Source organism: Balaenoptera borealis (assembly GCF_965194805.1).
Source record: "Balaenoptera borealis genome assembly, chromosome: 14".
Taxonomy (NCBI): Eukaryota; Metazoa; Chordata; class Mammalia; order Artiodactyla; family Balaenopteridae; genus Balaenoptera; species Balaenoptera borealis.
The window spans coordinates 91,620,049-91,637,147 of record NC_138875.1 but is presented as its reverse complement, the minus strand read 5'-3'; the positions used below and the strand labels follow the sequence as shown (position 1 = coordinate 91,637,147).

The 17,099-nt window shown below is 49.9% G+C and overlaps 2 protein-coding genes across 5 annotated transcripts in view; one reads left to right on the top strand and one right to left on the bottom strand.

Moving 5' to 3' along the window:
* Positions 1-1,533: 1,533 nt before the first annotated feature.
* On the bottom strand, positions 1,534-11,436 carry PXMP2 (peroxisomal membrane protein 2). Its single transcript, XM_082355407.1, has 5 exons — positions 11,176-11,436; positions 9,329-9,445; positions 7,670-7,832; positions 4,394-4,513; positions 1,534-1,897 (listed from the first exon to the last, which is right to left on the bottom strand). The coding sequence occupies exons 1-5, from the start codon at positions 11,295-11,297 to the stop codon at positions 1,829-1,831; spliced, it is 591 nt and encodes a 196-aa protein (XP_082211533.1). The 5' UTR covers positions 11,298-11,436; the 3' UTR covers positions 1,534-1,828.
* A 102-nt stretch (positions 11,437-11,538) lies between these two features.
* The window catches only part of POLE (DNA polymerase epsilon, catalytic subunit), a 55,233-nt gene continuing 49,672 nt past the window's right edge, over positions 11,539-17,099 (top strand). For 3 of the 4 annotated variants that reach the window (XM_082355369.1, XM_082355367.1, XM_082355370.1), the window contains exons 1-2: positions 11,539-11,693; positions 16,601-16,742. In XM_082355369.1, coding sequence (XP_082211495.1) covers positions 11,632-11,693; positions 16,601-16,742 — 204 coding nt within the window. In that variant the 5' untranslated portion in view covers positions 11,539-11,631. Of the gene's footprint in view, positions 11,694-12,268; positions 12,525-16,600; positions 16,743-17,099 lie in introns of those variants that run through there. The other variant, XM_082355368.1, reaches the window with a different exon arrangement.

Sequence of the window (17,099 nt, the reverse complement as noted above, 5' to 3'; positions counted from 1 at the left end):
TTGAAAACCTGAGAGGTTGCACTCTTCATCCCCTCCATCCCCAGTGTATTCAGGTGACTGCCTCACCTCCAACATGGCAGAAGACTAGAGAACTTTCATTACAGAAGTTCTGAACCAGAGGGGCTCTGGATTTGAGAACACCTGACAGCTGAGACTGGGCTGCAGTAATAAAGATGAAATTATACGAAGTTCGCATACTAATAGTAGCACTCGAACCCCTTTTCTCCAGTTAGCCACGAGCATGTTGGCCACTGTGCTTATACCATGCTCCCCTACAGCCACCACGCTCCCTGCCCCACCCCCCAACCCTGGGCAAGAAATGAAAAGATTCCTCTCTGGGTAAACTGACCAGCCCAGGAGAAAATACCTCAGTTATTGAAAATGGGTGATCCCCAACAAAACTGGGTCCCGGGCTTCCCTGGTGGCGCAATGGTTAAGAACCCGCCTGCCAATGCAGGGGACACAGGTTCGAGCCCTGGTCCAGGAAGATCCCACATGCCGCGGAGCAACTAGGCCCGTGAGCCACAACCACTGAGCCTGTGCTCTAGAGCCCACAAGCCACAACTACTGAAGCCTGCGCGCCTAGAGCCCATGCTCCACAACAAGAGAAGCCACTGCAATGAGAAGCCCACGTACCGCAACGAAGACTCAACGCAGCCATAAATAAATAAATAAATTTAAAAAAGAAAAAAAAGATCAACATGGACTTCCCTGGCGGTCCAGTGGTTAAGACTTTGCCTTTCAGGGACTTCCCTGGTGGCACAGTGGTTAAGACTCCGCACTCCCAATGCAGGGGGCCCGGGTTTGACCCCTGGTCAGGGAACTAGATCCCCCATGCCGCAACTAAGGAGCCGGCGAGCTGCAACTAAGACCTGGCACAACAATGACAACAACAAAGAACTTTGTCTTCCAATGCAGGGGGTGTGGGTTTGATCCCTGGTCAGGGAACTATGCCTCTCAGCCAAAAAACCAAAACATAAAACAGAAGCAATGTTGTAACATATTCAATAAAGATTTTAAAAATGCTCCACTTCAAAAAAAAAAATCTTAAAAAAAAAAAAGAGAAAGAAAAGGATCAATAAACATTTCAGGAAATGCTGATAGGGTAACACAAAGATCAAACAGGGGAAAAAAAAAAAAAAAACCCTGAGAAAATAGAAACAGCACGCGAGACAGAAAAAAATTCAAAAAATATATAATTAAGATCCCAAGGGATATTGTATTCATGAAATAAGGATGGGAGACAATCAGGAAGGAATGTTCTAAGAATGAAAAAGCAGGGAGGGAGGGCTAATGTAAATGAACAACAGGAGAGCAGACCCAGCTGAAAGGGTGGCATACAGGGCCTCTCAGAAGGTCAGGGCAAGTCCTGGTCTAGAGGTGCCCTTGTCCTATGGGGCCAGGTAGCTAAGCAGTAGTATTGTGATATATTTTACCACAATTTTTTAAACGTTTTAAAAAATCTGAGGGCAGCCCTCATCACCCATTTCTTTCAAAGCAACAGCAATTATTCTGAGAAATTAAAATCACCACTGAAAAAGCTACGTTATAGTTTATTGTGATCCTAATTCAGTCCAAGGTGAGCAGTGAAATCATCTCTACTGTATTTTACGTTTCTTAGGGGAGCACCACCTGAGGGCAGTGACTACCTTTTTAAAAATGAATCCTGACATTCAGAGATTTCTGTTTCTCCGTCCATCATTTTAGGGTCGTCTCAAATCACATGATCTAGAGGCAGGCTGGGCTGTCCCTGCTCTCTCACCCCGCACCCCCTCCCCCCTCCCCCCCCCCCGACGTCAGTGTGTCTGAGGACCTCTCCCGGTCGTCTTCACTCCCCCAGAGAGGCCAGGTAGGTGTACCAGAACAGAGCCGCCAAGCTGGCAAAGAGCACCCGGAACTGCCAGAGAGAACACAGGCCGCAGTAAGAGCAGGGCCTGGGCACACTTATCAGGCACCCACCCCCCAGGACAGAGCTCAGTCGCTGGTCAGTCCATGCACCCACTGCGGTATTTGCTGAGCCTTTACTGCGTACAAGGCACTGTGCTAGGGGCGCAGCAGAGAGGGGTGAGGAGGACAGTCCCCGCCTGATGATGTTTACGGGACAGCAGGGAAAATAGTCCTTCACCGAGCACTTCAGCTGTGGTTCAGCCTCTCACTCCAGGACCAGTCAGCATGCAGGTGGCTTCACCCGGCTCCTCCCTGACAACTCCACGACCTCCTCTTCACTCTAACCCATCCTATGCCATCACCCTGCTTCTATGATCGGACAGGCATACTCCCACCTGAAATCACCTTTAGTCAATTACTGAGTCTCCCGGGCACATAAGCTCCATGAAAGTAGCAGTCTGGTCTACCTCATTAATCACTGTAGCCCCAGAGTCTAGAGCACCAGGGCATACAGCAGGTGCTCAATATATATTTGTTGAATAAACTCCCTGCCCCTTAAGCACTCGCCTGCAACCACCTTTTAGGAAGGTCTCTGACCCCAAGCTTGCAGCCCTGTCCCTAAGCTAGTCAGAAGGATTCCATTTTCCAGCCTCTCTACTTTCCCTTCCATAGACCCCTCCACGTCCTCAGCCGTTCTGTCTTCCCATGTCTTTATTTCATCTTCTATATGCCTTAGAACCCACAGTGCATAGCCCTGGTTTCCTTCCCTTCTGGCTCCTCAGTTGCACTCCCTGGAAAAACCTAGATCCTCCTGCCTTGTCACCTGCCCCAGGCCCCAGGCCCCTGCACATGAGTCTTCAGCCTCTCCTGGCTCCCCCGTCTCCAATCAGCTTCCTCTCCTATCCTCCGCAGCACCAAGGTGACCACTTCTTTACTCCCCTCAAAATACCCGTCCCCCCAAGCCTGCCCCACCCCGCCCCTCCCAGAGGGAAGACAAGGCGTGGCCGGGGCCCCCAGTGAACAGTGGACCTCCCCCCTCTGCTGTGCCCACCGGGGAGGCGAGCCTTCCACCTGAAGTGCCTCTCTGCTTGTGCTGCAGCCCCACCCCCACCCCCGGCACTGGGGCAGCCCGGGGGCCACCTGCACGCAGCGTGGCCACTCCTCTCCTAGCCGCAAAGCCTTCTCCTCCCCTGGCCCACTGCTAACTGCCGTTTTCCCCTCCGCTTCTCAAACGTCCGAGAGACTTTTTTAGACTTGTAGTTTATCTTCTACCTCCCCACCCACTCATCAGTTCTCAGCCATCTGGCTTCAGCCACATCGAGACACTGAAGTTGCTCTTGGGAAGGCCATTTTTAAAGCCAATGGAAATGGACCGATTTTTATTTTGCTTTAACTTCCTGCAACATCAGCTATTGCTGTCCATCACTGCCTCTGGTTTTCTGCTACCCCTTGGGGGTGTGTGTGTGTGTGTGTGTGTGTGTGTGTGTGATTACCAAGCCCGTCCCCTCCCTCTTCCCACCCTTGCAAGGTACCTCTTTCCCAAGGGGACTCTTGCCCCAGGTCTCTTTCTCTCCTCTCCCTAAAGCAGGATGGAAATCAGCCTGCATGAACTAGTTTCAGGTAGGTTACTTAAATGGTGTGCAGAAAAGGGTTAACACAGCAGGCCTGAGGCCTGGGAATCCCTGGAAAGGCCTGTTTGAGAGGCTGGTGCTCAGCTGGTGTCTGGGAACTTGGATCTCATGCGGGTTCCCGCCTTTCCTCCGGGGGCCTGGGGAACTCTGGTGCAGAGGGCGGTGCCCATGTGCCCAGCCCCCAGTAAAACCCTGGGCAGAAACACAGAGTGCCTGCATTTTGCGGGTGGGTGAGGGCTTGCTCTGTGTGGCCCTCAGGGGAGGGAGGGAGGCAGCACAGCGCGCCAGCAATGGAGTCCCAGGATCCAGTTGTACATCCCGGCTGCGTGGCCCTCATAAACCTAGGCCGTGAGCCCGTCCACCCGGCAGTGGTCTTGGGACCCGGACACAGATGGGCTGTACTTGGTGTGGAGACAGTGGACACTGGCGGGGCCTTCAGCAAACCGGAGGGCGGCCTCACCGCAGCCCGCCTGCGGCCCGCGGTCCTGCTTGCATAGGTTGCATAGGTTCCCGCCCAGACGCTCCGACCCTCGGCTCAGAGCCCCCCGCCCCGCCCCGCTGTGGCCCTGACGTCCCCGCAGGTGAGGCTGCCCTCCCGCAGCTGCGTGGGCGCGGGCTGCAATCCAGCCCTAGAAAGCCGAGCGCTGCCCGGGACGAAGGGGCGCGGTGTGGACCCCGCTTGGGAGGCCCCTCCTTCTATGTCGCTTTGCCTGCCAGAATCCAGAACGGTAACGATTCCGGGCGAAGAGGAAAGCCCCAGAAGGAATCCGGAACTTGGGGTGACCCCGAGGCTCGAGAAAAAGAAGGCTGGCGGGGGTGGGCTTTGGGGGAGCTCGAAGCCCCTCTCCGGCCCCGCGGTGCCGGGCTGGCCTTACCTGCAAAGGGACGTAGTTGACGTTAATAAACTGCACTGGAGTCCAGACTCGCCAGTTCATCTGCAGCGCCGGCCAGAATCCTCTCTTCATCTTGGCAGCGAAGGCGGTCGCATCCTTCCCCTGGAGAGGGGGGAATGCAGGGGGGAACGCAGACCGTGAGCAGTACCGGGGCCCCAAAGACTGACACCATGATTTCTTTAAAACTGCAATTTGTTCCGTTTATACGGACAAGCGGGGCAGCACGGAGCTGACAGTCCAGGAGGAAAATCCTCAGAGCAGCTCACTGTGCGTGACCTTTGCCCACGACCCCTGAGCGCTGAGCTGACGACGGTGGGATCCACGCTGCGGGTCTGGGCACCAGAACTGCTCTGCTGCTGGCTCAGCTGTCAGTGCTTTCCAAAATAATCTCCAAAGCTGATGCATTTCCAATCAAAAGTTGTCAGGAGCTTTTAAAAAACAGACCCCCTAAAAAAAAAAAAAAAAAAAAAAAACAGACCCCAATAAATTGATTCTAAATGTCATCTGGAAGGATAAATGCATAAGAATAGCCATCCTGAAAAAGAATAAGAAAGGAAGGCTTACCTTACTAGAAATTTTTTAAAATGCTGTAAAATTATGGCAATTAAAAAGTCTAGTAGCAACAGCCAAAAACAAACCAAAACATGGAAATTTGGAAATGAATAGAATCCAGCAAAAGAACAAAGAGTCCAGATAATGGCCTGTACACATGGGAATTGGAATATGATAAAGTTAACATTTTACTATACTGGGGACTGTTCAATAAATGGTAATGAGACAGTTTGCTATCTAAGTGGAAAAAACTAAGACGGAAGTATATCTCCCACTATATTAAAAACAAACACATAATACTAGAGGAAAGTATAGGAGAATATTTCTATTATCTTTGGGCCTATCAAAATGTACAAAATAGGGCTTCCCTGGTGGCGCAGTGGTTGAGAGTCTGCCTGCCGGTGCAGGGGACATGGGTTCGAGCCCTGGTCTGGGAAGATCCCACATGCCGCGGAGCAGCTGGGCCCGTGAGCCACAATTACTGAGCCTGCGCGTCTGGAGCCTGTGCCCCACAACAGGAGAGGCCACGATAGTGAGAGGCCCACGCACCGCGATGAAGAGTGGCCCCCGCTTGCCACAACTAGAGAAAGCCCTTGCGCAGCAACGAAGACCCAACACAGCCATAAATAAATAAATAAAAATTAAAAAAAAAATGTACAAAATAAAATCACAAGAGTAGAAGGAGAAAATATAGGAGAATATTTCCATTATCTTCCTTTAAGGAAGCCTACAAAGGAAAAGAATGACAGATTTGAATGCATGAATTTTTTAAACTCCTGTATGGAGAAAGACACCATAACACCCTTTATTTATATAACTTATACAAACAATTTAACTTTATATGAAGTTAAAAGACAAACACCTGGGACTTCCCTGGTGGCGCAGTGGTTAAGAATCCACCTGCCAATGCAGAGGACATGGGTTCGAGCCCTGGTCCGGGAAGATCCCACATGCTGCGGAGCAACTAAGCCCATGCGCCACAACTACTGAGCCTGCGCTCTAGAGCACGCAAGCCACAACTACTGAAGCCCGCATGCCGCAACTACTGAGCCCGCGTGCCTAGAGCCTGTGCTCCACAATGAGAAGCCACCACAATGAGAAGCCCGCGCATCGCAACGAAGACCCAACACAGCCAAAAATAAATAAATTAAATAATTAATTTTTTAAAAAAAAGTGTAGGAAAACAAACTTCACACAGAGGGAAGAGCCACAAGGGTTAGGAGCTCTCAAGAGTCACAGAACCTGTGTCTGAATCCTGACTCATGGACTCATTACATGACCTCAGGCCAGTGTTTACCCTGCAAATAACTGAAGGCCACAGCTTCCTCAACTGTCAGGTGGAGTTGATGAGAGGCTCAAAGGCCTGAAGCACTGGATGCGGAGCTTGGAACAAGGCAAGTGCTCAGTAAATGTCTGCTGATGCTATCATTCTGCACCACTGCAGGGAGGACAGAAAACGACAGCCTTGGTAGGACCACAATTCTAGGAATTAACCAAGCGGGAATCCTTACACAAAAGGCACAGGCATACAGTGGGTGGAACGGTCTGTAGTCTGTAACACGACCTCTGGATCACAGAATGCTGGATGCAGAAGCACCTGCAGTGTGTGTGCCGTATGGATAGTGTGGTCCCACATGTCTCATGATGTGGTGGGGACTTTATGCACTTTGGTAACATTTGCCATATACTTAGAGGCAAATGTTTTTGTTTTTTAATGGAAATATACTCCCTTCCTATTTGGAAGGAAAAAAAGGGAGAAACTGCTGTGGTACCCTCACTCCTAATATGGGCACCCTCTACTTTCTCCTACCTCTGATTTCCTAAGGACTTCCCAAATATTTCTTTTTACTATCAGGGACTTATTAGCAATCACAGTGAAGTTTAAACATCTTTTCTACCGCCCACCAGGGTCACTTTAGACAGCATGGGTGTTCTCCTTACTAATAAGAACTTGACGTGAGGTTTCAAAATAAAACCCAAGTGAGAAGCGTTCACCTGCTGTGATGGGTTGAACGAATTACTTTCAGAGCAGAACATGACACGTCTCGGGCACGGAGGTGGAGAGGGGATGGTGAGGGAGCCAGTTAGTGGAGTGAGGTTGGGCAAACACACCTCCCAAGTCTTCTGTTGTGATGTTAAGTCTACGCTGGTAAGTTAGCCTCTTCAGAGCACTTGTGATGTCCAGACCCTGAGTGAGCACAGGCTTCTGCAAGGCCACTAGGGGGCTGGAACTTCTGTGCCATGGATCTCTCTGGCACTCTGGCGAAGCCCATGGACCCACTTCTCAGAATCATGTTTTGTAATGTATAAAATTAAATATGTGGGATTACAAAGAAACCAATTATACTGAAGTACAGCTATCAAAATATTCAGAAAAAATTTTATGACAGACCAGTATATATGCTTCTTTACTAACACATTCAGTGCTGAGACTTGCCAGCAGGTGTAAGGACTGATAAGCATCACTGATACTCTGGGCTATAACTGTGACAATGGACACAATGGACGTGTGATAGCCCACTCTCTGGGACTGCCACAGCAGGCCAACAGGTGCTGCTAATACGACTGTGCTTTGCTTCTGACGTTCACAGAGGACAAGGTGAAACTTCAGTTTGAGTGTAAAGTTCACAGACACTCTGAATTCCAACCACAGCATCCCTGTGCCAGAGAAGAGCTGGCCTGCGTGAGTCTATGGCAGAGACCAACCTCCAGGAAGTTCATGACGAGAAAGAACAATGACAGGAAGGCGGGTGCGAAGAGGAGGCGGTCCCGAAGGAGCCTCCTGACGCCTGCCAAGGGGGCCTCGGGAGGGATCCAGTGCTCCATGAAGAGGTAGAAGAAGTGACCCAGCGGCCCTGTGAAAAAGAACCTGAGGCCCGCGGTGGGGCTGAGCTGGACACGCGCATCTTGGGGCCAGCTTCACCCCCAAACCCTAAACCCTGAGTCCCTCAGCACTGACCACACAGGTCTGTGTGGCCCTTCTAGAAAATACACTTTCTATGAATCCTCTCCAAGCATTCTTTTTTGCCTCTGACAGACCAGGCTCGTTCCTGACCCCAGTTGTCACATGGCTGGCTCCTTCTCAACACGTCGGCTTGGAGAGTTCCTTCCGACTGTCCTGAATAATGAACCCACCACCATCCCAGCCACTCTCTACACCAGGCCCTGTTTCATTTTCTTCAGAGCACTGATCACTGACTGTCATGGTCTCATTTGCTTATATAGTGCCCTCTCTTCACCCCTAGAAGGTAAACGCCACAAGACAGGGTCGTGTCTGTCTGTCCACTGCTATGTCTACAGTGCCTAGAACAGGGCCTGGCTCAGAGAAGGTGCTCGGTAAATAATGGAAGCATCCCTGGTGTCACAGCTTGTCATCAATTTCTCTTGGATCATTATCAGGGCTGAAACCTGGTGCTGTGCACTGGCTTGTCTGTATTAGGATTATTCATTGCAAAGAGCACAGAGTACTCAGGAGAGAACTGAACCCAGCCACCACGTCTACAGGGACAACAGACCTGAGGCTTCATAAAGTCCAGAATCAAAAGATAGGCAAGGGCCCAGGGGCCTGCCAGCTCGACAGTGAAAAGTCTTTAAACAAGCAGTTCTCCCCTGTCTTTCCCTACCCTTTCATAGAATGTTAAGTGGCCCAGGGCAGGGCTTCTCAGGAGGAAGAGAACGGAAGTCTTGAGGATGGAAAATTGTGATTGGATGACCTCCCAGGTGATTCTGATACACTCCCCCTCTCTGGGGGGATTTAGGACATAATGGAAAAAGCTGAGATAACTCAAGTTAGCATGCTTACAAATACAAAAATCTTATTTGTGAATTTTGAACTAAAAAAAATCATTCTTGTTGCAAAAGACTTCAAAATAATCCATCTATACAAACACTATTGTTGGCCAGAGAACTCGGGGTGGATTTAATAGGTAAAACTCCTGAATCTCTGTGCTTTTGCAATTCAAAAAGTGGTTCAGAAATGACAATTTTCAGGATACGTATTTCTTTTCTGGATGTTTATGCTATGAAAATAACAACAGAAACTAACTGGCCATATTTGAGCCTGTTTCCCTCTTTCAGGGTCTTTGGGTCTTGAAGTCCGATTTTAGGTTCAGGTGAGCTATCTGCCCTCAGGTTTCTCAATCCAATTACGATGGCCACCCTCACCCATGCAATTCAAAACAAAAAGCAAATGAAACTATAAAATAAGTGAAGCTAATGTTATCCACCATTCTGACTTTCTCCCACGATGACTTCGATGCTTTTTAAAAAATTGTTTTTCTGAGGTAGATAATTCCAGGTCTTGATATCCTAGCTTTGTCGCACTTAGCCTGCTACTGGGTAAACCAGCCCCTTTATGGAACTCACCCGTAAATGGCATATCTGAGAGGCCCTCTGACATCTAGCTTTTGAGAGCAGTTTTCTTTTTCCTGCTTCTTCTCAATCAACTGGGCCAGGAAGTTCCCAAGTGCTGACAAAACGCCACTGTGGACAGAGAGGTATTCAGAAAACGTGCAGGAGGGCATCTGTTCTTGCACATAATTAGCACGGCGGTTCTAAGAACATGCTGGGGATGGGTAGAGATGAACCCTTATCAGAGCAGCTGAAATGTGAGGTCCCTACATGAAAAGGTGGAGACGGCAGAATTTAATATACACACACAGGAGCACAGTAAGATTTCCAACTGGTGGGTGGTATCAGTGTCATATCCTGATTGTGATATTATCCTATAATTTTGCAAAAGGTTACCATGTGTGGTTATAAAAGGGCAACAGGAGGGATCCTTATGATGAAACTTTTCTGTATTTTGACTATGGTGGTGGATACACAAACCTATACATGTGATAAAACTGCATGGAATTAAACACACACTCACCCATGGACGAGTACAAGAAAAGCTGGGGGAATCTGAATATGACCTATGGGCTGTATCCATGCCAGTGTCCTTGTTGTGATACTGTACTACAGTTTTACAGAATGTTGCCAATGAGGAAAACTGGGAAAAGTATACAAGGGATCTCCCTGTATTATTTCTTACAACTGCATGTGAATCTACAATTATCACAATACAATTTTCAAATAAAAAGGCCCAGTTGCTCAAAGGCTTGGTCTATAGCTGCGTTCTGAGAAGCTCTCTAAGCTATAAAATCAAAAATTCTCAGAAGGGACAATAAGGGGCCTCTTGATCTGATCCTTGGCTTCTTCTTCCTCATCCTCCCCCTTGCTCACTGTTCATGTTCTCCAGGGACACAGACCCACTCCACTCCACCATTATTAGCTAGCTCCTCCCTCAGGACCTTTGCACCCACCGTGCCCTCTCCCCTCTGCTTCCCTTATTTGCTCCCTCCTTCCTCAGGCCTCCATTTAAATGTCACCTCCTCAGATAAAAACTGCCCTGGCCACTTTATCTGTGTTATACATTTATCTGCTTTTTGTCTAGTTCTTTACTAGAATACAAGCTCCGTCAGGGTAGGAACTTACTTATCTTAATCACTGCTAATGCTCCCCACACAGGAAGCAGCTGTGCACATGTATGAAAGGCTGGATTAATAAAAGGGGACAAACTTATAAAGTCTATTAATTGAAAGTAATGAAGGGGGGATGTCTCACAAAAAGCTCAGTACTCCAAATCAAAGGGCCGACCTAACTGGAGCACAGAGGGCGCTGTGTCAGCTTTCTCCCACATGCAAAGCTGCCAAAGAAAACAAGCCTTAACACCTCCCACCCCGTCCAGGCTTCCCGCGCACTTCCTAAAGGCGTTCACCTCAACCCATTCTAGTCCATTCTAGTCCTCAAAACAAGAGCAGGTACTAACAAGCCGTAAGGTAGCAGCGGACGCCGCGCACGCTGGCGGGTGACAGGCTTCTCCCCCGGGCCCCATTCACCCCGGACGGCCGTCACCTCCGGGGCAGAGGGGCTGGAGGCCCCGAGATCTGCAGGGTCCTTCGGCTCGTGCACTCCTTTAGTCTGGTCCCTGGGTCCACATTTTAGGGTGTCTAGGAGTTGCGGTTCGGAACCGAATATACAGAACGGCACGTGCTGAGCTTTCTGGTTAATTTAAGGCCTCTGGAGGGTCATTTTGACGCACCGGGATTTTGCCTTTCACGCTCAAACCCCCACGTTGGATGCACCTATGGGGCTGGGTCACCGGGCCGTCCGAGCTCCGGGCCGCCCCCCGCCCGGCCCCGTCCCCTCCGCCGCCGCTCCGCGCCGACCTGGTGGCCGCCTTGGTGAGCACCGGGTAGAGCCGCAGGAGGCGCAGGTACTGGGCGAGCGCCCGCTGTGGGAATGCCCCGAGGTCAGCCTCGGCCCTCAGCTTCGACGCCGCCGGCGCCATTGCCTCCGCCGGCCGGGGACACCAACCCCACTGGGCTCCGGGTGCGGCGCAAGGGGCGGGGACGGCCGGACATTTCCCGCCCCGCCGCGTTCCGCAGTGCCTCCCGGGACACACCCCTCGGTGCGCGGCGTGCGCCTCCGCGCACTTTTCCGGGAGTCCCTAACGGGCCACCTCCCCCTCGGGCGCCGGCGGCGACTGGAGCTCGGCGGGGCGGGGCGCATCGAGCCTTCTGATTGGGCGGCGGGGAGCTTCCGGTCTCTCGCGAGAGTTGGTTGGAGCGCGCCAAATTTTTACAGGGAAGCTGCGGCAGCGGAGTTGGCGCCAGCACGGCGTTATGGTTCTGAGGAACAGCGGGCGGCGGCGCGCGGAGCCGGGCTCGGACGGCGACGCTAGCCGGTGAGGGGTGGCCCGGCCTCCCGGGCGGGGGGCGGGCGGCGCGGGAGCGACCCCTCCTCAGCGCGCGGGGCTTCCGCGAGCAGCGGCGAGAGCGCCTGGGGCGCTCCCCACGGCCGCCCGACGTGGGCTCTCGGTTGAGAGTCGGGCGTCTTTCCGCCGCCGCCCCTCGTCCCGGTGGTGCCGCCTTGTCGGCGCCGTGTCCGGGCCCCTCGGCGAGCGGCCCGGCGGCGGCTCAGCGGGGACTGGGCGTCTCTGGGGCGGGGCCGTGGGGAGGGACGCGCCGGAGCGGGGCTCGTGCGGGGCTGCGCTGCGGGCGCGTTCTCCTCGGGGGAGAAGCCCCGGGCCACGCCAGGAGCGCGCCGAGGCGGTGTAGCCTAACCTCGGGTCGGCGCCCAAGCCCTGGGCGCGCGCTGCGGTCGGCGCGTTGTGTGCTCGAGTCGCGGCGGTGGAGGCGCGCAGCGTCGGCCTCCCGGTCCCGCCCGCTGCCTGGCGCGGGCCCGGCGGCCCTGAGCGCGGTGTGGCGCCGCTGCCGAGTAGGAAGAGCCGCTTTGGACTTCGGGCGCGGCGCTCGGACAGTGTCGGTCCGGTCGTAAACGCTCAGTAACGGTGGTTGTCTTTGTTACGGTTGCCTCCGTCGTTCGGGTTTTGTACTATCACGGGGTAAAAAGTGAGTTATGCGGCTCCTGAGAAAAGTTTTGAGAGGCGGTATGGTCCAAGTGAGCAGTTTTCGAGTCCACTTAATCCAACTCACTTGATGCCAAGATAGAACCCAGGGTATTTGGAGGAACGTATTACTAGTACAGAGCGCCGCACGGCCGGGAGCAATCCTCCGTAAGTAGCACTCCATTCAGTCTTGACTGGGTGGAGATCTGGGCCTCAGACTGAAGTTACCTGTGTTCTCTAGCAGGGCCTGGAATACAGTTTTTCTGCGGTTTTGATTGAAGGTGGATCCAGAGATTTTAATGCCATACCCGTGTGGTGGCGTGTTGGTTTCCCACTGCTGCCGTAACAGACGACCACTTAGTGGCTTACACTGTACCAGTGTATTCTCAGGTCAGAAGTCCTAAAACTCAAGATGGGACAGGGCTTCTTTCGTTCTGAAGGCTTGAGGGGAGAATCTGTTCTCTTGCCCTTTGTAGCTCGTAGAGGCTTCTTTCTCCACCTTCAAACGCAACACTGTCAGATCTCCAGTCTCTCGCTCTGATTTCTGGCTCCCTCGCGTAAGGACCCTCTCTTTATGATTGCAGTGAGCCCACCCAGATAATCCCCATCTCAAAATCCTGAACGTAATCACACCTGCAGACTCCCTTTTGTCATGTAGGATAACACAGGTTCCTTGCATTAGGACATAGACATCTGGAGGGGGCGGATTGTCAATTATCCTGCCTACCACAGGTGGCTGTAATCTTTTGTGAAAAATAAGGATCCTAATCTTGAAATAGGTCATTCTGTTCTTCAAGTGGAGGTGATAGACCCAAGGACTACCTTCAGGCAAAGGAGTTTTTCTTAAGCAACTCTCTGACCACTTCTGTTTATAAGTTAATAACTAGTGAAATGTGTTACAGTAATTAAAGACATGAATTCTGCACAGGCTTAGTTCAGATCTTTTTTTTTTTTTTAATCTGGTCTCTATTTTGTATATTTAGCTTTCTTAGACTGCTTCCTTTCTTAGACTGCACCACTCTAGACGCATACATATTTTTCTCTGCTCATTGGTTTATAAAGTAGCTCATTTATTTACATTAAGACAAAAAGCCAGGACTTCCCTGGTGGTGCAATGGTTAAGAATCTGCCTGCCAACGCAGGGGACATGGGTTCGAGCCCTGGTCCAGGAAGATCCCACATGCCACGGAGCAACTAAGCCCGTGCACCACAAATACTGAGCCTGCGCTCTAGAGCCCGTGAGCCACATCTACTGAGCCCTCGTGCCACAACTACTGAAGCCCGCGCAACTAGAGCCCGTGCTGCCCACAAGAGAAACCACCGCAATGAGAAGCCCTTGCCTGCCGCAACTAGAGAAAGCCCGCGCGCAGCAGTGAAGACCCAATGCAACCAGAAATAAATAAAATAAAAAATAAAAAAAAGAAAGGCAAGGGATATCGATTCTTAGCTGTACATTTTTGAGGAGTGCAGAATATAGTTGGCTTAACTAATAAATAGGCCTTCTGCCAAAAATATACAGGGTCCAGAATCTCGGAACTGCAGTTCAAAGAAGAGACTAGGTTTTTTTTTTTTTTTTAAGGGGGGGCTGCGTTGGGTCTTTGTTGCTACACATGGGCTTTTCTCTAGTTGCAGAGAGCGGGGGCTACTCTTCGTTGCAGTGCGCGGGCTTCTCATTGCGGTGGCTTCTCTTGTTGCGGAGCGCGGGCTTCAGTAGTTGTGGCACGAGGGCTCAGTAGTTGTGGTGCACGGGCTTAGTTGCTCCACGGCACTTGGGATCTTCCCGGACCAGGGCTCGAACCCGTGTCCCCTGCATTAGCAGGCCGATTCTTAACCACTGCTCCACCAGGGAAGCCCTAGCATTTGTGTTTTAAGTTGGAATGCTAATAAAATAATTGTTCTGTTTTGAAGATAGATAAACCATAATTACTCTGGTCAATCTAGATGGGATCACACCTGTGGAGTTAAAGATTGTGAACAATTTGGGATTATCCCAACCTCTGGAATCAGAACAGTTTTGGATAGTTCTGTTGGTGGAAAGTCTTCGTCAAGTACGTAATTTAAGGTTTATGATCAAATCTGTATGAAGAGTTATTTACAAAATCCTAACCAGAGAAAGGCTTGGCAAGTTTGAAGCAGATGTACTGAGCTGAGAAGTGATTTCCCTTGTCCGTTGAGATAGTTCCTCTCACACAGAACAATATTATATCCCCACCTTTATCCCTATGTGGTTCTGCTGACATCTAGATTCAGGTGTCCCAGAAGATATATCGTGTTTTTAAGGTACAGTTTATTCTGCCACAACAGGTGAGTTTCTGTAACCCCAGTTTGCTCATATGTAGTTGGTAAACAGGAGAATGTCAGTAAAATGTGGAGATTATATTGGTTCATTTGCAATTTTCCCTAGGCAAGGGGGTTGGAATCCGCAGTAGGGAAGGAAAGAGCTCTTGGCTGGAGTGTTGCACAGACGTGTGCACTGTTGGCTCTGTTGGAAGAAAATGTCATCTGAGCGCCTGCACCAGGGCCTCCCTCCCATCTCGGGTGGCAGGCTACACTTTTCTCCTGTGCTCAGCAGTCATAAACCAGGACCTCTCCTCTCATGTTGTGCATTTAAAACAAACAGCTCTGTAAAAACATGGCTAATGACTTTGCTGTATAGAAATTAAAGCTACCTTTCAATGTTTATAAACCAGGTAAAAGAGGAAATGGCCTAGCCTGGGTCACTGCTGTCTCTATACACTCAGGCACTGCAGACCTCCTTGTTGCACTTTGCTAGTGTGAAATGCGCTTTCCCAGATGTGCTGCAGCCACCTCCGTGTGTGTAGGAGTACTGTGCGTTATTTCCACGTGCCTTGCACAGGGTGGTACCTGAAAAGTGTTCAGTCAGTATTTTTCCAACTCAAATTACATGACTTGAAAACACAGGTGAATTAGTTCATTCAAGTTATTTCAAATAACTCTGACATTACAGAATTTTACCTTGTAGATGAGAAAAAACGGATATTCCCCTCTGTTTCTATTGATCTTTAGTAAATATCACACATACTTTATCAGGCACCCACTCGCTACAAAGAATCCTGTCCTCACATCATGTGCATCATGTGATTTAATCATCACTGCTCCTTTTTGGTAGAACTAGACTCCACTCCATTGGTCATTCTTTTTTTCATACATAATACTGTGCTGCCAACTTGGCATTTTTCAAAGTGCTTTTACATTCATTGTCTCTAATGCTCATGAAAATCCTGTGTGGTAGATACCGTTAATTGCATTTTCCAAGAAACAAACTAAATTTGGGAACTAACATTTAAAAAATAAATAAACAAAGAAACAACTTTTTATTTTGAGATAGTGGTAGATTCTTATGCAGTTGTAAGAAATTACACAGAGATCCCTTAACCCAGTTTCCCCCAGTGGTAACATCTGATGTAACTAGAGTGCAGTGTCACAACCAGGAAATTGACATGATACAGCAGTGCATGTACGCTCATTTGTGTGTGTGTGTATTTAGTTTTGTACACTTTGTGTATTCATGACCACCACTACCACAATCAAGACGCAGAACAGTTCTGTCCCAAGGATCCCTCGTGCTACCTTCTTATAGCCACAGCCACCTCCCTTCCCCCATTCATGGCAGCTACTAATCTGTTCTCCATCTCTACCTGTTATTTTAAGAATGCTATATAAGTGGAATAAAATATGCAATTTGGGGGAGTTGGCTTTTTCACTCAGCATAATTCCCTTGAGACCCATCCAGGTTATTGCATGTATCAGTAAGTTTGTTGTCAATGAATTGTATTCCATGGGAAGGATATAACATGGGTTAACTATTCACCTGTTGAAGAATATCTGGGTTGTTTCCACTTTTTGTCTGTAATGAACAAAGCTGCAATGAACATTCACATGCAAGTTTTTTGTATGAGTGCGACTTTTCTTTGGGATAAATGCTCAGGATTGCAGTATTGGACTTTGTGCATTTTTAATATCCCATGAGGCAGCAGTGTCCAGCCAAGACTGTTGTTTTTATTAGTGTTCTGGTTACACAGGTAAACAAGTTTTGAGGGTTCTGCCCCAGTCATCTTTTTCCTGAGTCCTGTTATCTTAATGAGCTATTTTGCCAAATGTGAGGTTTTTCAGGGGTGCTCCTACCATGTCACAAACGAAATTCTTACACTAGGCAGACTGAGGGCTGCGGGAGTAGATAGTGTCATGATCAACGGAGACCGGATTTCTCTCCTTTCACTCAGGGACGATGGCCCCTCTACCTCTGTCTCGGCACTCAAGCGCCTGGAGCGCAGTCAGTGGACAGATAAGATGGATCTGCGGTTTGGTTTTGAGAGACTCAAGGAGCCTGGTGAGAAGACAGGCTGGCTTATCAACATGCACCCTGTAAGCACCTGTGCTTTTCCTCCGTCTTCCTCTTTCCATTCAGGAGGGTGGCTGCACCCCTTGCGGCATAGCCCTTGTCTGAAGAGTAGGTGACAGCTAGCGGGAACCTGTTGTCTGGGCAATACAGGTAGAGATGGGATTGTTTGTAGCTCTCCTGCTTTCCGCTCTAACTTCTTTGGGTCGTAAAGAGGCCACTGGGAAGACTGAGGTAAGGGGCATCCTTGTTACCCATAAGAATAAAGCTTTCAAAGATGAGGGGGAAATAGAGAAATTCCCATTTGGAGGCTGTTATGATGCGGTTCCTGTGAGTGGGGCCAGTAGTGTTTATGCAAGGTAGAGGAAGATTTTGTTTTTAAA

Coding starts and splice junctions, on each gene's coding strand:
- PXMP2 (XM_082355407.1), bottom strand. CDS start 11,297: ATGGCGCCGGCGGCGTCGAAGCTGAGGGCCGAGGCTGACCTCGGGGCA. Junction 7,833..9,328: donor CTCAGATATGCCATTTACGG/GTGAGTTCCATA, acceptor CGCGGGCCTCAG/GTTCTTTTTCACAGGGCCGC. Junction 4,514..7,669: donor TCGTCATGAACTTCCTGGAG/GTTGGTCTCTGC, acceptor CCCCCTCTCCAG/GGGAAGGATGCGACCGCCTT.